This window comes from Harpia harpyja, chromosome 18 (genome assembly GCF_026419915.1).
Source record: "Harpia harpyja isolate bHarHar1 chromosome 18, bHarHar1 primary haplotype, whole genome shotgun sequence".
Taxonomy (NCBI): Eukaryota; Metazoa; Chordata; class Aves; order Accipitriformes; family Accipitridae; genus Harpia; species Harpia harpyja.
Window position 1 is genome coordinate 9,551,437 of NC_068957.1, and position 23,660 is coordinate 9,575,096.

General features: G+C 40.4%; 3 protein-coding genes across 9 annotated transcripts; 1 reads left to right on the top strand and 2 right to left on the bottom strand.

The window, feature by feature from the left end:
• Nucleotides 1-5,175: 5,175 nt before the first annotated feature.
• LOC128153655 (protein EOLA1-like) lies at nucleotides 5,176-8,222 on the top strand. Of its 3 annotated transcripts, none has more exons than XM_052813161.1 (3): nucleotides 5,176-5,193; nucleotides 6,128-6,411; nucleotides 7,826-8,222. In XM_052813161.1, exons 2-3 carry the CDS (start codon nucleotides 6,159-6,161, stop codon nucleotides 8,041-8,043), a joined length of 471 nt encoding a protein of 156 aa, XP_052669121.1. In that variant the 5' UTR covers nucleotides 5,176-5,193; nucleotides 6,128-6,158; the 3' UTR covers nucleotides 8,044-8,222. The 3 variants fall into 3 exon arrangements, with proteins under 3 accessions (XP_052669121.1, XP_052669119.1, XP_052669120.1); XM_052813159.1 differs by lacking the exon at nucleotides 5,176-5,193 and adding an exon at nucleotides 5,459-5,584; XM_052813160.1 differs by lacking the exon at nucleotides 5,176-5,193 and adding an exon at nucleotides 5,494-5,570.
• A 754-nt stretch (nucleotides 8,223-8,976) lies between these two features.
• On the bottom strand, nucleotides 8,977-10,736 carry LOC128153654 (heat shock transcription factor, X-linked-like). Of its 4 annotated transcripts, XR_008239049.1 has the most exons (3): nucleotides 10,368-10,707; nucleotides 10,029-10,068; nucleotides 8,977-9,697 (listed from the first exon to the last, which is right to left on the bottom strand). XR_008239049.1 is itself a non-coding variant. In XM_052813156.1 (2 exons), exons 1-2 carry the CDS (start codon nucleotides 10,626-10,628, stop codon nucleotides 9,068-9,070), a joined length of 891 nt encoding a protein of 296 aa, XP_052669116.1. In that variant the 5' UTR covers nucleotides 10,629-10,707; the 3' UTR covers nucleotides 8,977-9,067. The 4 variants fall into 4 exon arrangements, 2 of the variants coding, with proteins under 2 accessions (XP_052669116.1, XP_052669117.1); XR_008239048.1 differs by having other exon boundaries at nucleotides 8,977-10,068; nucleotides 10,368-10,736; XM_052813156.1 differs by lacking the exon at nucleotides 10,029-10,068.
• Nucleotides 10,737-11,542: 806 nt separating this feature from the next.
• Nucleotides 11,543-23,645, bottom strand: TMEM185A (transmembrane protein 185A). 2 transcript variants are annotated; one of them, XM_052813633.1, is made up of 7 exons: nucleotides 23,491-23,644; nucleotides 20,610-20,786; nucleotides 18,951-19,158; nucleotides 16,080-16,163; nucleotides 14,947-15,123; nucleotides 14,487-14,610; nucleotides 11,543-12,656 (listed from the first exon to the last, which is right to left on the bottom strand). In XM_052813633.1, the coding sequence occupies exons 1-7, from the start codon at nucleotides 23,526-23,528 to the stop codon at nucleotides 12,412-12,414; spliced, it is 1,053 nt and encodes a 350-aa protein (XP_052669593.1). In that variant the 5' UTR covers nucleotides 23,529-23,644; the 3' UTR covers nucleotides 11,543-12,411. The 2 variants fall into 2 exon arrangements, with proteins under 2 accessions (XP_052669593.1, XP_052669594.1); XM_052813634.1 differs by lacking the exon at nucleotides 16,080-16,163 and having other exon boundaries at nucleotides 23,491-23,645.
• Between the last annotated feature and the right edge of the window lie 15 nt (nucleotides 23,646-23,660).

The following is a 23,660-nucleotide window of genomic DNA, read 5'->3' on the forward strand; positions in this document are numbered from 1 at the left end:
TATTCTGGAGAGAAATAACAATGTTTGCCTCCTTGCCACAGACAAGTAAGAAAATCAGGCACCTTGTGGCAACTTTGAGGACTAAGGGTGTCAAAGTCAGAGACTAGAATGCAACATGAATATCACCAAAATAATGTTCTAAGTACGCAGAGAGTCACCTAGGTATTATGTATGTCTTACTTTTTTCTGAGATAAACTATCATCCACTCAAAAAGCCCAGTAATTTACAATGAAATTATCTGAAAACACTCATCTAGGATGGAAGCTTAGGAGTTCAACTCTCATGTTAATAAGATCCCTGTTGCTACTTTGCATCACATCTAGTCTGTCTCAGTACATGTGAACTGCTGGCTCTTTCTTCCACTGCATACCCTGCAAAGCTATATAAGCAATGTGGACAGCTTCAGGTGCATCCTCAGTAGGAATGTGACTAAACACATGTCCCTTTGTCAGAAATTCATCGGTATATACTCCAGAAAAGTTAATGTCTCCCATAGCCAAAGGAAGATCTGAAAAGAGTTTTTGAAGTTTCCACGTAGGCTGCAACTATGTGACTAGAAGCTGTTTTAAATGTTAATTTGTCTGATCCCAGAAAACAGATCCTTCTTAAATCTCTCACAAATTCATCTTTGTCCCACTTATATGTTTCCATAACCCAAAGCACTTTCTAAGAAGATGTCATGCAGGTATTTTCTGAAGCCATTTATTCTGTCCATATTCAAGTGTTTGAAGTTAGAAGGCACTCAACTACTTTAACAGAAGAAAGCAAACAGAAAAGAACACCTCACACAGTCAAAGCACATTAGATTTATTTTTAATTTCTGGCAATGTGCCAGAAAGTTTCCTTGCACTCTTTATCCAGTAAGTGCATTTGTTCTGTACAAAAGAAATAATGCTTTTTAATTTGATTTATGGAGCTAATTCTAAATCAAGAAAGCAAGGCTTTCTTGCATCACAGCAACACACTTGATTTTCAAATGACGCTACCACCATTAATATTGATAAACAAAGGACAAAGTTTTCCAGTGAATTTTTTTCTGTACAGAAACCATGATAGAGACAAGAAGTTACATTCATTAAAGCAGAAAAAACTTCTAGTATATTAGCTACTACATACCACTATACAGTTACTACAACATACCAATACAAAAGGCAGTATGTTTGACAGCAAGCAAATATTGGAGGCTAATGCTCACACTCTACCTTATGCTTTCATGTTGGGTATTTAAAAAAAAAAAAAAAAGAACAGTGTATATATTCTTATATAAGATCTGTCATATACACACAATCTGTTATAAAAACATACTGAGACCTGGATAAGAGAAAATTTAGTATGTATGCATTTTATTCTTGAATAGCACTCTGAAATACAACTGCATTTTTACCACCAAGCTATCCACACTGAGAAACCTAATAAAAATATTTCTCAGACATGGAAAACTCTGCTATAAGTAACCAACAAACTATAACTACTGATTATTTATAATGTCAAAACTTTTGACGAGGATAGCAATGTCAGTGATGTGTTACAAACCAGAAACGTACTCTGCTCTCAGGGGAGTGGGGGGGGTGCGTGAGGTGTAAAAAAAAAGAAGAGGGAACCACAGATTCACATTTTCAGAGAATTGTTCAGAAAACACAGTGTTGCAACAAATCTGGAAATAAGAGAATCATCTAAAGAAACCGGAGATATGTTTGCTAAAACACTTAAGATAGACATCATTTCTCACAATATATACAAAGAAATATAGAACAGCATGGTAAAATGTAAGTATTTTAGTTCATCCACCTAAAGAAGTTCTTTATTTGGGTATAAGAATAATATGAAGCTGGTTTTCCAGCATGTACTGAGGCTTCATAAACTACAATATTAGAATGAGAGACAGATTAAAATTAAGGGAAAGGGGGCAAAATGTAGAAGGTTAGTAGAAGTCCTTAAGATGGAATTGCTGCCAAAAGAATACAGAGTCATAGCATCACACTTTACATTGTTTGATGTTCTAAAATGCAGGAAAATGCAATGGATGTTCACATGCGAACATATCCCAGCTTCTCGTGAATGTCGACTATTAAATAGTGACCACTCAATACAAATAATTGTGTTGTATTGTATTTCACGGGTTACTAACAGATGAAATTTCAGTTTTGACCTCCAATATCCTGGAACATACTACACCATATCTTTACCCACTTCTGAAATGAACTGTATCTGATCAAGTACCTTGACCTGATTCTGACCCAAGATATCCCAGCACCTATTGCTGTGTACTGAATCATGTAAAATCAGCTACTAAGCAAATTTGACAAGAAACACAGCAATGCTTGCCTATCTAGATGAGATCAGGCCCGAGTCCTTATAAATTATGTACTAGGCATCATTTTAGCTCTGCAGAAAGCAGTAACACGTTCTGTAATCGGAATTATGTAGCCTTTATTCTATCAAAATTAAAATTAGAGACACCCTAAGGAAAGCTAATTTAGAGACACTGAAACGAAGTATAGACCAAACTTGTACAATTTCCTGTTGTTGAGATTATCATCATGTGAGGTACTGTGCCAAGATCAGATAATTTGGGATTGGTGTTAGCAAGTGAAAGCCACAGTGACCAAAAGACAATTACGTGCATCTAAGACGTCAAGCATAAGCTGATCATCTGCTAAGATTGAAATTAATTTTCTTTTTCATATTCACTGCTGTACACTTCAAATCATTATCTCATATCCTGAGGAAACCTACTAAAGTCAGTTTACCACTCATCACACAAAAGGCTGAACACATACACAAAATTTGATAATTTCAGGGCCTGAGTTAGGTGCTGCTATAAACTGTTTTTAAGTCTTCCAGTGAATGTCAGGATATATTAGACAAGGTTTCTACAAACCAAGTAAGCTAGTTTTCTGACAGGAGATTTTTAACATAATGTTTATTCACCTTTGGTAGTAGCACACAAGTCTTGTGCTATTTACGTTTTATTTAGAACTGTTAGACTTGAGATTTTAAGTACCTTGGAGATTTTTGCTTACATCAAGAAAAAAATGTATTTTATTTATGTGATGAAACACATGATACAAAGCCTGCTGTAAGTTACATGAGCGTAAAATAAAGCTAACACCTACTTACACAACATGAAAAAAATGTGGCCTGTATTTTCTCCAAAATAAGTAACCCTCACATAAACTGTAATTATGCAGTGGACAAATACCAAAAGCAAATACCAAAAAAAAGCATGAAAGCTCATTACATACTTGCAACTCTAAACAGATTCAACAGGTTCTTCAATGAACCATGCACATCTAGTAAGATGGAAATAGCTTAAAGGCAAAGAACATTTAAAAGAATAAGCCTGTAAAAACTACAATGACCTTAAATTCATGTCATCTACTAATTTCTCTTGTTACTATGGCATTGTATAAAGGACTAGAATGACTCCACCTGGAACATTTTGATCAAGACATTGGAAATATCCAGGAGAAAAAAAGGATAATGACAACAGCAGGAATTTCAGAAAATAGTACTAAGAAAAAAATAGGTCTCAACAGTTAAAGTCTATCAGCCGTAAAATATTTTAGAATACACAACATTCACTGAAGGTATATTTGAAGTTTACACCAAAAACGGCTATCATAAAAGCTATCTGAAGCGCTTATCATCAGGAAACCATCATCTAACCATACTGTCCAGTGCAGTTACAGAATACTAAGGTTACAGGCAAAGTTTTACCGATAAATACCTGTTATTCACAAAGTCATAGACCTGGACAAAAAAAAGAATAATCTCTTTAATCTTACCTTTTGCTATATGAAGTTCCTCTGCTTTTCTTAAGTAAAGGAACAGCCCATCTCTCTTTCAGTGGAATTCTGGTAGATCACTTTTCTCTTTCCACCTCTGAGTTCCTGCAATTGTTAAAAAAATTTTGAGATTTCTCATGGTTGAAAAACATGGTTCAACAGAGCATAGGAGGAATTCTAAGTCACTGAAACCAGTATTCAAAATCAGGATTTGATGTTGCTGATTGCTCTCTTTCCCCTTTGTAAATATTACTAATTTTTCTTTTCCAGCTCTCCCAGTTTTCCTCCTTTGTTCTCTTGCCTGTCTCTCCTTACTTCTACTGCAAACTCAGTTCCTTTTTGTGAATGTTCTCTCCTCCTTTCTCTCCTCTCTTCTTTCTTTCTCTAAGATGCTGCATGCATGGAAAAACTCCCCTAATACTTCTCATATTTATAACCCTCAACTGATAGATGTGGCTCTACAGGAAAGATGACTCTCCTGTGACTTCTATTTGGATACAGATGCATTTGCATTTTTTATCTTCTATACTGCAGAAATTCAGGCAGGATCTCAACTGTTCAACTTGCTGCATCAGTAGCTGTTTTACCAGCCCCTCGCTATTCAGCATTAGGGTCTGCCTTAATAAGGCCACTTTATTTGTCTATGTTGGAAATGAATTCCGTTAAAACATGTGTTCACTAACATAAAATATATATTGGTTATCCGTTAAAACTGAACAAATACGGTGGGACCATACATCTGTTTTGACCCCCTTTTCCAAATTGTCCTTTACTGTGAGGTCTCAGTTTTTATTTACACTAGGCCTTCGCATATTGCTCCCTGTTGCCAGGGTTGGCCTACCAGGGAGCACAAGGAGACTAGCACAGATAAAACCCTCTGCTGTCAAACAGTAACTGTGTTGTTCAAAATATTTGTATTAGAAAGGCAAGACGTTGACGCAAAACGTACATTTCAAGTGGCAAGAGTATACAAATGAGATTCTCCTCAACAAGTAGGGTTGAATGAAAACACTTTGGGCAATTCTGTCCAGAATGAGCTATTGGGCAAAGAAAGCTGGCAGGTAAGACACCATCGAGTTTTCAGGTGCCAAACGGCTTTTAGTTACTTCTAGAAGCGTGAGGCCCTCTGCACGCCCCTCCAGCTGCGGGCCCAAGCGCCGTGCTGCAGCGGGGAAGGGCGCTGCTTCCAAGTTACTGCTGCCATTTTACTGCCGGGGGGGTTGATGGCGAGCACCGGCGGCGAGTTCATCACCAGAGCCGAGGCCCGCTGGCAGGCCCAGCAGCCGCCGCTCCAGCCGCCTCCTCCCCTCAGCGACCGCCGAACCACACCCCGGGCACCGCGCTCCCCCGGAAAGCCTTTCGCCAGGCCTTCACCGCCAGCCTCACTTCCCAGCGGGAAGCGGGGTGCGTGACAGCCGCCCTCTTCGAGGGATAGCCAAAAAAAATAAAAAAATAAAAAAAATTAAAAAAAGAGAGAGAGAAAATACGCGCCGCAGGGTGCCGGCCTCGCCCCCTCGGCAGCGGGGCCGGGCGCGGATCGGGGCCGCCGGCTGCCGCCAGGCGCGCGCCGCTCCCCTCACAACCTGCCGGGCGGCCCCGGCGAAGGGCACGCGCCGCGGGAGAGGCGCAGCGCGGGAGCCCGCCGCGGCCGCCGCCCCCACCAGCAGCCAAGGCCGCTCCCCGCCGCCGCCCCGCCGCCCACCTTCCTTCCCCGCCGCGGCACCGAGCGGGGCGGCAGCACGGCCCGCCGGCCCCGCGCAAGCGGAGGGAAGGGAGCGGAGGTGGCGGCAGCCAGGTAAGGGGCGGCCGCGGGGCCTCCGTGCCTGTGAGGCGGCGGAGCGCTCCCCGGGGGAGGGAGCGGGACGCGGGCCCTGGCGGTGGCCGCGGAGGATTGCCTCCCTCCGGGGCCGGCCCCAGGCTACCCGCTGAGGAACGGGCTTTTAAACCCCTTCCGGCCCCGGGAGCAGCCGGCTCCCGAGCGCGGCCTGCGGCGCCGGGCCGGGCCGCGGTGCCCCGCTCACCACTCCCGCCCGCGGAGGCAATGCCTGCGGTCGTGGGGTGCCAGCCCGCCGGTGCAGCGGCCCCCCCCGAGGCCGGGGTGGTTTCTGGCGGCGCTGAGGCGGCCGTTCCGGGCAGCGCCAGCCCAGGGCGGCCTGTGCCCGGAGCGTGGCGGGCGGGCGGCGTGGAAAATCGGCACCCCCCCCCGCGGGAAGCAGCGCGCAGGTCGGTTGCGCGCAGCATCCTGAGCTTGGGGCAGTTGCTCAGGCAGATCTGGTCGTGTGTCGTGGTCACAGACACGTTTCTAAAGACTAATCTCGGGGTGTCCGTTTGTTCATAGGAAGTAAACGGGTTCTGATGCAAGGAAAACGATGAAATTTGGTTGCCTTTCCTTCCGACAGCCCTATGCGGGATTAGTTTTAAACAAGGTCAAAACAGTAGAGACTCGCTGGCGTCCTTTGCTAGCAGACTACAAGAACTGCACCCTTGCTATTCATATAGCTGTTAAGGACTGGCAAGATGAAACATGGAGAGCAATTCTTTCGAATAGGTTTGGTATGACACCAAAACAAGTGCAAGATTTGTTGGATAAAGGGGAAAAATTTGGCAGAGGAGTTATTGCAGGTAAGCAACCTTGGATTGTATTTTCCAAGCAAACTTTCGGTTTGTTAACATTTACTCAAATGCACATCTGCTTTACACAGTTAGGCTCATTATAACATTGCTTTAACGCTTACTTTGAAGGAGTGGTGCCTGAGTTGTGACTGGGGGGCTATTTTGATTCCTTATCACCATAAGCAGAGGTCTGTGAGGGAAGTTGTAAACAAAATTTATTCTTTTTCATTGTGTTGGAAATGTGAAGTATCTTTGACCTTAGGTGTAAAGAATTTTATTCGGGCCTCAGTTTTTAAAATACACTCTCTACTAAAAGCTTTAGGCTACAACTCTAAAGTCTGTACAAGAAATAAAATTGATTTGTGCTAACTCGTCATGTAGTAAGATAGTATAACGTGGGTTGCATATTAATAATTTTGTTTCACAATAATAAATGTCAATTCCACACTTTGCATTTTGAGCTTAGGAACTCTCGCTGAAACTGTTCGACAGTACTCATAGTCAAGTGGAGTCATGACGTTGCAGTGCTTTGCATGTCACATTAGAGTATTACATAAATAAATCCTATTTCAGTTCTACAAATGCTCCATTGCTCGTTACTTGGGCAGTGAAGAAGTTTGTTTCTGTAACACAGCTAGGATGGAGTGGTGTTTCTTTGCTTATACTGTGCTGAAACACAGTGTATGTTGCTGCACTGTATACTTAAAAAGTTTTAATCCAGCACTCACTTTGCAATCTTTTCTTGTAGGTATATTTTGTTACACCATCTGTCTTGCATTCTCATTTGCGTATTTTTAGCTATTCCTGCTCAACAAATTACTTCTATCACATATACCGAAAAATTGTTCCAGTTCTCCAGTGCTGAAAATTGTTAGGTACTAAGTAATATGCAGATTTGCAACCTTGACATATATTGCATGCTAAATTGTGGAATAGGTATCAAAGCTTCTTTGATCTTTATTTTAATGTTTTTAATCATTAAGCAATGTAGAAATTCCCTTTTATGACACTAAAAGGGTTCCAGAGAGCAGGACTTTCCATACAGTTTAATGATTTAAAAATGTTAATAGAATAGTGTCCTGATAGGAACAGAGGGAGTTTTATTTTTAATGAAGCTGTTTCAAGGCCAAACATAGCTCAGGAGTTTTGGTAGCAGCTGTATCTCCTTAGATGCAGGCTTCTTTTAACAGAATTGTGTATCACTGAGTTGTGAATATTGTAACTGCATGCTTCACCTGTTCTTCACCAACTTAAGTTCAGTCATGTAGGCCATCTTCTGCAGTGAATGACACTGGTTTGAGGTGTGCGTGCTTCATACTGTGTTCTTCTGGTAACAAATTAGCTGTTTTGTATGGGACGTTTACTTTTGGAAAACTTTGCTAGGAGATCAAACAGCCAACTAATTTTATATTTTAAAATACAGGATTAATTGATATTGGAGAGACATCACTATATCCAGAAAACTTGCCTCCTGAAAAGATTCTGGAGCTGGAAAACAAAGCTGTCCTCAGTAATCTAGAACAGAAATACTTGACTGTTGTTTCAAATCCAAGATGGCTCCTGGAACCGATTCCTGCCAGAGGGAGAAGAGGTGTGTGGCAGGTGGACATCCCCGAAGAACTGATCCCTCCAGAAGCATAGGTGCTGCCCCTATCATTTTTCCTGCCTAAATGCACACTTGTAATTCACAAGTCAGCATCTTGAACACCAGCAAGTTGTTTAGGATTCCCTTCCAAAACTAATGGTTTGTAATAGCAAATACATTTGAAGAACTGCTCTTTTGAGGCAAAATAAACAAGATGTAATTTTTATGACCATTACTGGAAATTATTAATGGTTTACTACACTTGTCCTATATAAAAAACTTCATGTAAATGTGATGTTTTTAAAGACACGGTTGATGTATTCTGTGCCAATTTAAAACATGAGTAAATACAACCCTATTATATGATGCATGCATCTCTGATTATATGAGGAAGAAAGAGTTTTGTAGGACCCTTCAGAAAAATGGTGCTTGAAAGCAGGCTGCCATCATTAATATGACATCTGTCTCACAGCCCACTCCTCACCTTACATTTGTGGGATCGCTGAGAAAGAAGTCATCTAAGGCAGCCAGTGCTAGGGGCTTCTCAGGTAGAGGTTTGCTGGATGAGGTTTCTGCGCATGGTGTGTGTCATGCTGTGAACGTAAAACTTCCAGAAATGACCAGATTTTCCTCATTCACGTTGGGTACATTAGATGTGCATATGATGGGGGAGCAGTCTGCAGTATACAGCTCTGTGATGTGACAGCCTTTGTAGAAAGGCCTCTGTTAGAAAGAAAGTGCTTTTACAAAATTGAATGAAGCAAGTATTATAATACTTCTTTCTCTCATTTAAGATGAAAAATATCAGTAAGCTTTGAAGAATCTAATACAGAATTGAAGACAAGCGTGACAAGTAACAAATAGAAGTTACTAATTTTGGCACTTAAGTTTTTCAAAATTCACGCCCTGCATTACAATGAAAATCCTTTTGACTTTCTGGAGCAAGGCCCAAGGCCAGGCATTGCTACAAAACAGGACAGGACAACTGGCAGAGGCTTTTTATTCAGATAGTTTATTGGAACACTTAAGAGACTCTATTCCCTTGGACTACGCAACTTCTAGAAGAGCTGCGGAAGGCACCTAGCGTGCCCCGGGTTGGGGTCCAAGGCCATCGCCTGCAGGTCTGCTGTTTGGACCACAAGTGCAAGTCAGGCAGCGGTGGTCTGGTGCAGTTTGGCCCTGAGGTGGCCTTGGCATAGACAGAGCAGCGGCTGCTGCCAGCCCAGCTGGAGAGGTGGGACGTGCCAGCCCTGGTGGAAAGGGACTGTTGGGCACGGCTGGCACGGCGCAACCCCGTGAAGCGGCAGTGGCAGCAGAAGCGGCAGCCGGGCCGGGGCTGCTGTGCTGCAGCAAAAGGGAGGGGGCCAGAGGGTTGAGCTTCTCCCTGCCTACCGCTGCCGCAGCGTCTGCACGTGTCAGAGCAGCGCTTCGTGCAGATGTAGAGGCACGTCGCTTGGCAGGTGCGGTCTTCCTGGGTGCAGAGGTGTGCACATTCTCCCTTGGACCTGCTGTGAACGGACCGCTTTCCTCCTCGAAAGTGGTTTCCCACACAAGCTCAGCGTCTGGTTTTCTTTTCTGGTGGCGTGCGTGCAAATCCATGTCCGGTGAAAATCCTGCTGGTGTTTGATTTTTTGGACCAAAGCTTCGCTTATACTTCATGAGCAGATACGGAAAATGTCTTCTAAAGTTTGGGTTGTAGTAGAAGTGAAACTAAAATATGCAAAGGAAAAGAGTTAGTTGCCACCACCTTGAGACTGGAAACCACAAAGATAGGAGAACTAAGAATTTTAATTGCAAAAGAGAAATGTAGATGTTAAAAAGGACTATTGGGGGTGTTCTAAACCTGAAGTTTAGGCTGAATAAAATGGTGCAAAACAGTCCTGTTAAGTAGGAACCAGCCTTGTGGTTTTGCCGCTTAGTAGCAGAGAAGCGTAGGATTATCAAAAGCATACAAACTGATTTAGAAACCCAAATACCATTACTTTTGAGCAACTTTAGCGTGGAATGAACATGTAGGTAACTATATGATGCTGGCACGTACCTTCTCAGCCTTCAGCAAGTGCCACAAGAGAACTGCACATCTGGTCCAGCAAGACAATAGCAAATACCAAAAAGAAAAAACAACCCTGATAAGATGAGAATATCTCTTCATTTTATGTACCCAAAGTAATTGGAAATAACCAATGTATATTTTATCAACGTTTCTACTACTCACAGATGCTACCTCAAAAACTCTTGAACATGAGCCGAGAAACTTGACAATCAGAACATGTACTATCATCCTCATCTCCTACGTAGTAAAGGCTTATTTAATTGGAACAGAAATCTGTCCCACTAGAATATTCTGAGAGTTAGTTTGCATGTAGAGGATCCAACATACCTCCCCAGTTGTTTCTTCTGCTAGCAAGTCAATGTGTGAGCCCAATTTTGGAAAATTCCACAGCCTTTTCGTGAATCCATACCGATGGAGTTGACGACTGAAGCTTTTCATGGTCTCACTTTCAAAAATTCTCAGACATCCTCTCCTTGCTAGTACTTCCTTTTTGAACAATTCTTCATGAATCACTACACACTTTCCATTGTCACCCCACCAAATGGACTCAAACCGACTGCTTTCAACAATGTCCCAGAGCTTCTTCATAAAGCTGAAGAATGGAGAGACATTGCCTTTGCTAGAGCTCTCCTCAGGTGAATTCAGATGCTCTGTTTTTGACCAGGGTTGCCTAGTCAAAATTTGTAAAGACTTTTCTTCAGTTGGAGGTTCAAAGGCAGCGTCACTGGCTTCTCTTTCGTCACATGCTGGACAGAGAGAAGTCGAGCCTGACGAATCAAATCCCTTGGCCAAAACAGAATCATATGAAGTTTCCGATGAGGAAAGCTCCATTTTAAATTCTTTTTTCTCAGTTTGAGTAAATTTTTCAGCTGAACTCTAGCAGCTAGACTGTCCTGCCAGACAGCCAGCTGAAAAGTGACCAACTGAGTGAGACTCCCAAGGGAAAAACCTCAAACTTCAGTCACATCACAGAGCAGCATCCGTTTCCTAGCAACATGAAACAGCAGCAGCAAGTGCTAAATAGCACTTGTTGCTTTTCATTTACAGATTTTTTTTTTTTTTTTTTACTCAAGAGCCAAAAAGTAAATACAACTGCAACAAAATTTTAAGCATAGGATAGGACAGTGCTGTATTGGGTTTCAGCCATTAGCTGGTCCACAGGGAGGAAGAGGGAGGTCTGCATTGTTAGGAATGAAAACACCACATCTCTGAAGTTTTTCAGGTGCACACCTTTCACACAGGCAGAAATGTCCATACACTGTTTGCTCTTACTGCCATACTAACACTAAGGAAACATGATCCATGGTATTTAAGCTACCTAAACTGTGGGTTCACTTAAACACAAAGAGCAGCTGCAAGGATGTGGGAGTATCTGACATGTTGTTATAAGCTACTAGAGTATAGGTTTCAAAGACTAAATTTCTCTAAAGCTTCTTCTGGAAGTCCAAGACAGTATGCCCAAGGAGGTCTTCAAACAAGAAAATGCTATACACCAACACCAATGAGCTCCTATCTTGAAAAGTTTAATCATTTACACCAACACTCTTACAAAGGTGGTAACGAAGACCAAGCTATGATATTTATACCAGCTAACTGACAGCTGTAAAACCCACAACTAATGTTTCTGGCATAGACTGCACGCATGATGCAAGAGGGAACAGCTTATTAGACAGCCAGTCTAATGGGAGAATGGTGTAAATGATGCTCAAGAAGAATTAAAACGTGGAACTGGAAAAGCAACAAAACCAACACTTAACTCCCAAGCCAGTGCAAAAGTTGAAATACTTACATGAAAATTTACATAGCTAACTCAAAAACATCATGTAAGTTACTATACATTCTATTTCCCCCCCCCCCCGCAAAAAGCTTTCCAGTCTTGCCTAAGAAGTGCAACACTCCTGTGCCTCTGTGATTAAGACAGTGATTGTGGCTGAACAGAAAAAGAAGTAAAGAGGTACTATACAAAGGCATCCTCAAAAAAGCATTTAAAACAGAAATGGAAATCAAGTGTATATTTAGGACCTAAAAGACACCTGGGAGAGCATAGGCATTTCATACAGGGTTTTTAAAAAAATACTTTTAGATAATACTTATACTGTACAGGACAAGACTTTTAAACAATATATTACACTGCTAAAATGTTCATATAAATACTATACAGGCAAGCGTGCAACCAACCCGTTAGGAAGGTTCACAAATTAGACCACCACGTATCTCTAGAAAAGCTCTCAGATTATCTTCAAGATCTCTGATTTGTGTAATCCAAGCCACTGATTCAGCAATACCTATTTTAAAGTAATTGTGACAAGGCATGAGATGAAATACATTTGTCTGCTGATTCCCAGTTCCAGTTTAACATGCTGCTGTCATCTTAATCTGGCATATCAATGTTTAATTTGGGAGGTGGAATCACATATTTTCCAGGACTCTGTGTAATGACAACTCCAGTCTTTTTTCGAAACATTGGTGCAATTTTTGGTGGTTCGGGCAGTGGTGTTTCTTCTGTTTCCTCATTATCTTCATGATGAAGATCATAAGAAATATTTCCATATTCTCGTAAGAATGGGAAAATTTCAAGCAGGAACTGGCAAAAGTCTTTGCGAATTCCAAACCACCCTAAAAAAGAAATAATTTCCCGTTATTGCAGAATATAATGAAAATTTAATTAAGTAGGCAGACTATGCAATCTCATTTCTCGATTGTTTGCATATGAACAATATAAAATTTGTTAGTGCTGCTTCTCAGTGTTATTTACACTTATCATACAATGTTACAGTTCAGATTATATACATGCAGATATATGTACAGAATATATACATTCATTTGCATGCCTCTGCATGTCTGCACATGCATGTCTGTGTATGTATATCTATAAATTACAGCTATACTACCACAGCAAGGATCCATTTAATTTCACGTTAGGCAGTGTGAGGTCACATAAGTACACAGAAAAAGAACACAAAAGACTTTGCATCTCAGTCAAAGCAACCAGTGCCACATGGGAAGACATTCATGCCAACTTTTGTTTGATACATACAATACCAGAGGGAATGTGATGCATAGGCAGACGCAGATTAGTAAATGGATGTATTCAGTATTCCCCAAATACTTTAGTTGTTAGCCAAATATAATGTGATGCCAGGACTATCTCATCCTTGGCATTACCTGTGCTAGATTAGAAAACAGTACACATTCTGTGTTTGTCATGTATTTTGCTATGTGCAAAGACTTGGAAAGAGAGCATTTAAGTAATCGGCACTTGTAATTCAGCAGATGGTACTCCTCTGTTAACTGGTACCAAAGGTCAGTGTTAAAAGGAACAGCCTGCCCAAGTCAAATCTTTCACACTAAACAAATGCAAGGTATTAAATATTTGCCAGGGAAGATCCCATACAACCCATCTTTTTGCAGAGATTATACTTCATGGCCAACTGTATTTCGCTTAGCATTTTAAAGGTGGATTTTCATGCAAGTCTTCTGAGGCTCACTTCAGGTGAATTTTCTTTTTTAAAAATTTACAGAAATATCTACTAACCCTACAGAAGATAAAGGACATGTGGCTTTCCAAAAGACTAATTTGGCCATAAATTACAAAGAGCATGCATTTAAAAAGATATATATATCTATCTATCTATATATATATCTCGCCAGTAACAATTTTCTATACAATGACAATATAAAAGTAAACTAAATGTACAGAGATAAGCTTAGTCACGACCAAAGAAATTAATTCTCAATGTACTTCACAATGGGCCCAAAACTGAAGTGAGTTTATGTAACAAAACATCACAGCTGGTTCCTTTCGACTCTGAAAAATGCTAATAAATTTTATTGCCTTGTCCACAAGAAACATGAACTGCAACGTGGATGGGAAGAGCTACTCATCTGTACTGGTTCAGTAACATTAGATCACTCAAAGTGCAAACACTCCTTTCGGCAGTGCTAGTTGTGGTGAGGATAAAAGCCTAGTAAATCTACACTTGGCCACTCAGGCAACTGAAGTTACAACTAAGCAGCACAGAGCACTATTTGGCCAAAGAGGAAAGAGAATACTACTAGTTCAGGCTGCTAAGACAAATGCTAATTAAAAATGGTAGGTGCTACACTATTTTCAGAACCCAGAGCAGAAAGATCCAGTCACATCCCATGGGAATGAAACCCATGGAAATAAGGAAGGATAGAAGGCTAAGTTACAATTAAAATCCCATCGAGATTTCAAGTTGAGTCCAAGCAGAACTTATGCTTTTATAGGAGTAAGAAAAAAAACAAAACCAAGAGACACTATAAACACTGAAAACTTAGTAAAATCACCTGAAAACCAATGGTAACAGACACATCTGAATTCTTTCATGAGAGAATATACACAAAAAAAGCACTTTTTGAAAATACAAGTCTTAATACATTTAAGCCTGGAGTTTCAATCTGTTTCCATTTTTCAATACTTACAGTGATTTCCTCCTTTCTGTCCAAATGTTGTTGCCATTAAAGTTATCAGTGAAAGCCACAGAGGAACAAATATGGGTATAAAAGAAAAAGAATTATGCCCATCCAGTCTGTGTACTAGTAAGATCTAAATGGCAAAAAAAATTATACAATGTCAGTTTAACTGCAATACCCACTTCCAAGCTTCTTAAAACATATGCTGATATCAGATCTTTAACTTCACACATCTGTGAAGAAAAATGGCCTCCACAGAAACATGGAGTTACAGTTCCAATGTGATGCATATTCTACTCAAAGTTTAAAGAAATGTAGAATTGTTTTTCTTTCATATTCGCTGTTAATATTTTATTCCAAAACAAAAAGCAGTATTCTCATTTTAGTAAGTTGAAAAACAGACAGAGCAACATTCATCACTCACTAAAAAAAAACCAAGATACATAAAACTCATTATGCTTTTTCCTACCTCAAATGTGAGCAGTGGAACTACAATTGTCATCCAGCTGACAGCCATTGTTATGTGTGTCCTCCTTTGCTCAGCAATCACATCCATAGAGCGCAAGAATAGAACAGACCATACAATATAATAGAGCACTACTAGACACAGAAAGGACATCAAGATCCACAGTGGAACACAAACAACCTGAAAGAAAAAGAAATTAACTGCTTTCCCCCCCCCAACAGTGATACACTTTTATCAGTTTTATTTGTTTCAGGTGTGGGTTTTATTTAAAAAACAAGTCTACATATTAAGTCTAAACAAGAAATTTTAAGTCTAATGGTCTTTAACTAACGTAATCTCTAACAGAAAAGCTTCACAAATCGGGTGCACTGTTATGAGCCGTATCATCTCTTTGGGGTTCGTTCCTCAGTTAGCTTTGTAAACCCCATCAAGCTGAAACAATTTAAAATTAAGCCATTGTAATTCAACTTTACTAAGACTTCTGCGACTTTATGTGGGCTCACGCAGTACTTAAAATTGATTTTAGCAAGTATTTTCTACACTGGACACCTTACTTGAAGCAGTTTCTAAATTAGATCCTGTTCCTAGCTTTTTGGAAAATAGAAAGGACAGTCATAATCATGCCAGATTATCAGTTTTATAGTAGTTTACAAAAACCCAGACACAGAAACAGCACTTTTGTATCCTAAAGGCACTTGGGACAGGAGATCTCAGCAGTTTTGACAGTGACCACTTGCACAGTGAGTGGATTTACATGCATGGTAACACAACAAATAAAACAAGTTATTTACCACACCATATTTACCAGCACATTCCCTAACTCACCAATCATTTTCATGGCTAGTTTAGTGTTCCCACTGGAAACCTTTGGTTAGGATTTCTCTTTCAACAACTGATCAGAGATCAATTGCAGTTGATGGCACGTCCCTCTCCCCCAAAGTTTGAAATGCCCAAAGAACAGCCTCCGTCTCCCATGACCACGGAATGAGATGCCAGACCTTCAGTGAAGGATTGATTGTTAAGCAAGCAAAAACGTGATCATGGACTCTGATCATAAATTAACTGTTCCCTATAGTAAATATCTTCATGAAATTCAGCATTTAAACAAGGATAAGAAGAAAACACTTGTTACATACAAGCCACGGCCATCTGATGATCTCGTCTAGTCTAAGTGCAATAAATATGAACTGTAGAATATTGACTGAACACAAGATTTCCAGCTAGAAAAAGAAAATACATTAGTTAACTCTTAGCATGATAAAGCTATTTCCAAGATAACCAAAGAATCTGTCAAAGGACTTTTCTGACTCCATGCTTATCGCTGCAATATGAATCATTTGTGCTTACATTAGATATTACTAAGCATCCCTAAATTTGGCAGGCTGGGATCCCAATAGAGTAACTGTAGAGGCAGCTGTCTCCTGAGGAAGGACCTTCCTGGCATTTAAATAAAAGCACTACCTGCAACACTTATTAGAGTGATTAGAGAAATAAGAAAAGCCAAACTAATCAGACTGAAAAAAGCAAAGCCTTGGAAAACAACTTCAACTATTTTCTTCAGATAAGAAATACTGCTAGAATTAAATTAACAAGCAGTAAGAAGTCCTTCAATTCAAAATTAGCAAAATTTGTCTTTAAAGGTATCATTTAGCAGTGGCAGTAATGTAAAGATAAAAGTTACATGGGTTTAACTACCGACAGTCTGGTTTAAAAGTCCCAGCTCTATCTGGGGGGTAAAAGAAATACATAGAACAGTGGAAGATGACATCCAAATTCAAGCATTTAATGTATAATTACAGATATTTTAAATTACACTGAAGACATTTGGTTTCTGAGGCAATACAGAAAAGCAATACTTCTCATTAAAAACGTTAATGAAAGTTTTTCATGTGTCCTGCTTGCCACTATGAGAACTAACCCTAAATTATACTTAAAAAAAAAAAATCAAGTTTGTGTCTAGTTTGAACAAAGTGAGACAATGAAGCACCATCTGACTTGGTAAGATTCTGTTTCTAAAGTTTATGGGCAACCTACATGGGTAGGAATTTCAAAGATCAAACAGAAAATTATCTGAAAAAATAACTGAAGCTCTTGAGTGTAAGTTAGAAACATTTTCCATTTCAAAAAAACATGTAGGGATGTAAGGCATCTTTGAAATGTAATATTTCTCAAAAGGCAGACATTACACGCTACTTTTCACTAACATACATGATTGTGTACTATGATCTCTTGGATAAATGCCTTTGAAATTCACAGTACAGGGAGTCAAAAAGCCAACAGGCAGCAGGTGCTTGCCTACTTCAGAGACTGCACTGAAGCCTTCACTGTTGGAAGTATAGGTTACTTTAAAAAGACTGGGAAAGTAGATTTAAAAGAATTTTGTACCACTGGCTTTCTCAAAAGAGTAAACTACCAAACCCCCCCACACTCAAGCATAAGACCAAGCAACATGAAAACTGCAAGAGCAAATAGAAATTAAAAAAAAAAATATCAGAAGATTAATTGCTATAAATAATTCTTAAGTTAACATTTGAGCTATATATGGCAAGTGCATGTATAGTTGGAGTGGCTAGGCTCACAATTTAATGAATTCAATATGCCTTAAATAAATGGTGCTTTACTGACTATAAAAATAGTGTAACACATAAAAGAAAGCTTTTTCTGAGCCCACCATGATACACAGACAAAACCCTACTGTACTTACTGATCACCTAATCAGTTTCAGAATTGGAATAAGCAGACTATAACTTTCAGATTAAATAATTATGACAATAATAATAGATTAACAACTACTTTGATCATTCGTGCCAAAATTTAATATCCTGGATTAAAGACAGGCCACTCTTACATTTCTAGCAAATGAAAGGGAAATAATGCAATTTTCCCAGAGTAAACAGAAAAGAAAGTAGAACAGCACTAGTTGAAGATGACCAAATAGTTAAAAAAAAAAAAAAAAAAAGAGTAAAAGAGTTGACGTTTCAACTGCATAACATTTTCTTTGAGACAGCTGTTGCCTTTTAGGGCCAAGTGAATTCCATTTTTTTCTGCCATTATGTGGCAGCTGTGCAGTCATCTATAAATCAGTGGGTAATCAAGCATCATCCAATAGGAGGCAAGTACTTCTACACAAATTTTACTTTTAGGAATGCTCAACTGTGGCTAGAAATCTGCAAAATGAAATTCTATTTGCAATACTTTTAAATCAACAATTTAAGGTATCAGTTTACCAGCCATCCCAACAATCACTTACCAAAAATGTTTCTCTCTCTAAACTCAGCTTATGCTAATGTTAAGAGAAATATTCTCTTGAAATTAAAAAAAAACTGAAAAAGCTGAGCCTCATCTAAAAATCAGATTTTTAGTTGTTATAGGGTAGTTTGAGGACATGAAGAAAAAAAGACAAACCTTAAAAATATCAATTCAGTAAGAATTCTAAATTTATTGCAAAATGCCACAACCATGGAAAGATCTTGATAATCCCCGTGAAGTTCTTCCAAAATCAAAAGGAGTGAGTTAGAGAGGAAAGAAGATAGAAGCAGAAAATGAAAAACTACTGTTTTACGCCTACCATCCACATTCCCAAATTAAAGATTAAGCACACAGATTGGGATAGTAAGACATTTTCAACTGTGATTATCTAGGGCTTTGGAAGTTCAATTCTGCCTAGGGACAGTGCTTACTAGCAGTGGAATTTTCTTCAGTAATTTCTGTTTTAGTGTGTAGTATTAGTCCATATTGCAGAGTTTGTGGTGAGTTCTTTTTAACACACAATAATAAAAAGGCAGGCTTAAAACATGCTACAATTTGGTAGTTGAAAAAACTAGAAGAGATTAGAAAAAAATTATTTTATTCCTGATGCTGATTTTTCACTCCAGCAGGTCAGTGCAAACAATTAATTCAATCGATGCAGTCATCCATATCATGCTTTACTGAGAGATAAACGGTAACCCAATTGATACAGAGTCTTGCATTGCCACAAATTTTACACGTAACAAATGAAGCATTACCTCCAGAGACCTGTCATGTCGGAATCCCCACACACAAGCTGCAACTGACACTGGGGATACAAAGAATAATGGCATGAAGACCAGAAGCCAGAAATGGGTTCCTCTTTCGATCCTGTCACACACCAGAACTTCAAACATCAGCAGTAGCAGGTGGATGCCTACTGCAATTAACATAGCTTTGAACTCCACACAGGTTTCTCCTTCTGCTCTAAAGAAAGGATAAGGAAGCATTCAGGTTACTTGCCACTAGGAAAGCACACTATCCTGCAAATGTCCCAAGACACTTTGTTTACAATTGTTAAGTTTCAGATATTAACACTTGTTTTTAATAAATGTACACATTATGCCCAAATAGCCATTATTAAACTATGCTCCTGATGACATTAACAGGATTTCTTGCCTATAAAGCTGCACATTTAAAGTATCTTACTCAAAGAGGGCAGTGGGATTTTTACAGCTTGAAAATTTTCTAAGGATTCTATAGCTGTGCAGATAAAACAGGATTTCTTTGCTACCATTTAAACACTCAGATATCATGCAGGCTGTTAAGCTAAGTCTAAAATTATCTGTTTGGTTCCTGCACCAGCTTTCATTTAATCAACCTCTTTCCCCAGAACTTCTTTATTCACCAAAATCACCATATAGCAACAGAATATTATCTATTACTAAAAAGTAAAATGCCTGTAAAATAACAGCACACACAGAGAAACCATACTTTTTCCTACACAAGTAGAACCATTACCAGAAGGGGCAAACAAGACCTGAACCACACAATATAGTGTAACAGAATGAGGCCTGTGCACAAAATTCTTCATTTAATATTCACCATAAGTAGAAAAGAGGATTGAATTTATTGCACTTCATTTAAAGTAGTTTTTCTTTTCCCCTAGCATGTTCAAATTCACACCCTATTCGGATTACCAAAAAAGTAAACACTGACATATCTAAAGGTCTAAAAGTTATTTTACCCTAAACTGAGAATTAAAATATCAACGTTAAACAGCTTTGACAAAAATGAAAAGGAATTTACAGAATTTGTTCCCACAGACATCTTATTTTGGAATTGTTACACATTTGCCTATATTAGTGTATTAAATGACTTGAATATTTCTTACAAAACTGCAACTAAAATCTGAAAAAAAATTCTCTACGTTCATGGCATATTCAAGAATCACTGAATATTCATCTGTATGTTCACTGAGGTTATATGCACACCAAGGAGGGGGAAAAAAAAAAAATCAACATTCTTCAGGCTGATTTGTACATTTCAGGAAACTGATTTAGAAAATAATCCAATTAAATATAGTATATTCCTAATGCGTATGAAGATACATATTTCTATACGGCTTACACTAAAGCAAAGAATTCCCAATGTGCTAACAGAAAAGTGCAAAAAGTCACTCTGTGAGAAGTTTTAGCTTCCCAAAGACAATATTGTTGAAGCTTGTGATGAACCATCGCAACTAGGATTAAGACATCCATAGCTGCATAGAGCTGTTTGCATACACTATAGGTTATGATAATTATTTTAAATACCTTGAAAACAAACCTTCTGGATGCTATATCATGTTGTTAAAAAAAACCTATTTATGAATTTGATTCAGTACGGAAAACACATTATGTTCCCTCTATTTTGCAAAATAAATATCGTCAACTTACCGATACTGTGGGTTTCGGGCCCATACTCCTGTTCCCACTGAGGCCCCAACAATCACCATTAACTTCCACAGCCATATTGGAGCAAATACGGCCCAGTAACTCCACTGAATTTTGTCATCCAGACGTAGAGAGAGTAACACGGAAAAAAGCAGCAGGCAGGCATAAATGAGAAATTTGCTATTAAAAAAACCCAAAAAACCAGAGTCAGAAATTAAGGCAGGCAACTTAACATGAACTTTGTAGAGAACAAGAAAATCAGCCATAGCTGAAATTTAATCAGGATACTTCCTAACAGAATACATGTGTCAAACTTCTTTGCAAGAAATCAAGTCAGTTCTGAAGAGTCAAATATTTCATCATAAATATAGCATATGTCATCTCTTTCACTTATAAAACCATTGCTTCAAGGGAACACATCAAAAGCATTCTTGCATGACAAACTTAATGAATGGACATCTATAAATAGTTCCCTCCCACAAGGATCCAGTCAGGAGCTGGAGCTGTATTATTAGAGGCTCAGAAATATACCAGTTGTACATGTTTTTAGAAAATGTGTTCTTCCATACAAATCAAATGAGATAGTTTTTTGATGTTCAAAATTAAATTACATAATTTATGTATTTTATCCAAACTATTTTTAACTAAAGATTAAAAACTATTACATATTGTAATAAGGCAGACTCCAGAGCTTTTTTTTTTTTTAATTTTTACATTTAGTTAAAAAAAGCAACATTATAGAAAAAAACCCCAAACCAACAACCAACAGGTTAAACTTTTAACAAAGTTACTGATTATAGATTGAAGTTTCTAACTGGAATACTGAGGATGATGCTTACAAGTTTAAAATAGTTATGTTGATATATTTTATAAACTAGTCAACCTAAGAATAAATAAATGTATCCAGAATACTTGACAGCAGTGGCACAGCAATTGCTTGTACCACCAAAAACCAGACAAAATAATTACATAGTACATGATTTCCTCACACTACAGGAAGGGAAAAAGTCACCCACACATTCACCAGAGGATCACAGACTGCTTTATAAAACACATCATTAGGCTTCAATACCACTTCAGTGAAGTAATTATATGTATTTTAGAACATGGATAACCTAAGGAACAGAGTAAATACTTGCTACAGAGTAAAGCAGCAATAGTCAGGAATACTACCCTTACTCCAACAGCACAACTCAAACTACCCACTTTCACTCTCATCAAATAATAAAACATTCATTAGATCAGCATTGCCTTGTTTAGATATCAAGCTGCTTTGTCTCTGTTCAGAACAAGCGTCTCAGCTGCCCCTTAATAACAAAAAGCAGTTTTATTGTGTCAGCATCTCCTCACATGCTTGATGAAACTACCCCAGGATGATAGAGAACAGTCACTCTTCACAGCAACAAAGAGATTCCTCAGCTTCCTAAGCTATGCATGCTTTTCAAACATTGAATATTTGTGTAATTTGTACTTTCCCTGGCTCCTCAATAAATACAGAAGTGCCATGTAGTAAAATACCACTGCTCCCCAAGCACTCCAGTGAACATCAAAACATTCAAGATTAAGTTATCTGCACAAGGGCAACATTCAGCTTGCTCATTCATCATTTATACAGCATCCAAATAAGCTGCAAGCATCGCTTAGCAATAACAAAACTTTGTAAGCTTCTAGAACTTCTGTTCCTACTTTTCCATTACTTCCAACCACACATATTTAAATTGTTTATTTCAACCTCTCTGCAACAATGCATTTCCTGAAGCACTGGTTACCCTTCTGTTTCTCTAAACAATCGACTGAACACAGCGTTTTGTAAATGCAATCAGGTAAGGCCTCTTTCACAAGCAAGATGTTTCCAGGACTCTCAGTGTTTCACACCACCCTGCACAAGCTACTTGCAGGCCTTTATTCCTTTGTATCTTAAAATACCTGGTAACAGCAAACCCAGTAAAATTCAACTCGTTCTCTCAGCGTCTTCAAAGTTACATGTATCCATACTTGCTCGGCAGGACAGCAGAAGCCCAAGTTGTAGCGACTACCATCTCCTCAATTGTAAGAGAGCCCAGAATGAAGAATTGCCGCCAGCAACTCTCCACGTCTAGGCTAGGATCGCGAAGCGCCATGCCTTCGCACCTGCAAGAACTGAGCCTTTACCGTACGCTAAATGCCTGCGTTGGAGCGTAAGGTGACGCTGCTTCCCAGCAGAAAGCTTTGTACCCCAAATCATCAAGTCGAAAAATTCAAAAACCGGGACGACGCTTGGAGCAGTTTGAGCAAATTACATAAAACAAAAAAGACGGAGTTCCAGCCTGCAAACCAGGTGACGGATGCCCGCGTTTGCGGCCACCCCGATCAAGCACCGGCCGGGGGGAGCACGCACCGGCACCCGCCGGTCCGAACACCGTGTTCGAGACGCCCCGAGAGCCGCCGGTCCCGGCGCGCTGCCCCCCGGCCCGGCCCGAGCTCCCTCGAAACGCCCGCGGGTCACACGCACCAACGCCGCTCCGGGCCGGGCCCCCGGCCGCCGCCGCTCCCGGGGCGAACGCTGCCGTCAGCCGGTTTCCGCCCCAGCCGACCCGCCGCGCCGAGACCCCACGCACGCCGAGCGGGGCGGGGGGGCCGCGGAGCCGGGCCCGGCGGTGCTTCCCCCCCCCCCCGCCCCGCGCCCCTCGTCCCGGCGGGCAGCCCGGGCCCCGCCGCGCCGCCGCTTGCCGGACGCGTCCCGCTACCGGCGCGGCGGAGGGCAGCCTCCGCGCGACGGCAGCGCGTCGCCGGGGCAGGGGAGCCGCTCGGCCACCGCGCGGGACCGACAGCGGCCCGGCCGAACGGGCCCGGAGGTGGGCGGCGCGGCCCGAGGCCGCCCGTTAAAGCGGCGGGCCGCCCTCACCTGGGGTTGAAATCCTGGAATAAGCCGCGCAGGTTCATTGCGGCTCGACCCTCCGCCCCCGCCCCGCTCTACCAGGCACGCATGGCGCGGCCGCCGCCACCGGAGCCTGGCCTGGCCTCGCCGCCGCTCCGCCCCCGCCGGAACCGGGCAGCCCGCCCCGCCCCGCGCAT

Coding starts and splice junctions, on each gene's coding strand:
- LOC128153655 (XM_052813161.1), top strand. CDS start 6,159: ATGAAATTTGGTTGCCTTTCCTTCCGACAGCCCTATGCGGGATTAGTT. Junction 6,412..7,825: donor TGGCAGAGGAGTTATTGCAG/GTAAGCAACCTT, acceptor TTTAAAATACAG/GATTAATTGATATTGGAGAG.
- LOC128153654 (XM_052813156.1), bottom strand. CDS start 10,628: ATGAAGAAGCTCTGGGACATTGTTGAAAGCAGTCGGTTTGAGTCCATT. Junction 9,698..10,367: donor CAGAAGAAACAACTGGGGAG/GTATGTTGGATC, acceptor TGCATATTTTAG/TTTCACTTCTACTACAACCC.
- TMEM185A (XM_052813633.1), bottom strand. CDS start 23,528: ATGAACCTGCGCGGCTTATTCCAGGATTTCAACCCCAG. Junction 20,787..23,490: donor TTCCAGGATTTCAACCCCAG/GTGAGGGCGGCC, acceptor TTTTTTTAATAG/CAAATTTCTCATTTATGCCT. Junction 16,164..18,950: donor GACATGACAGGTCTCTGGAG/GTAATGCTTCAT, acceptor TTCTTTTTCTAG/CTGGAAATCTTGTGTTCAGT.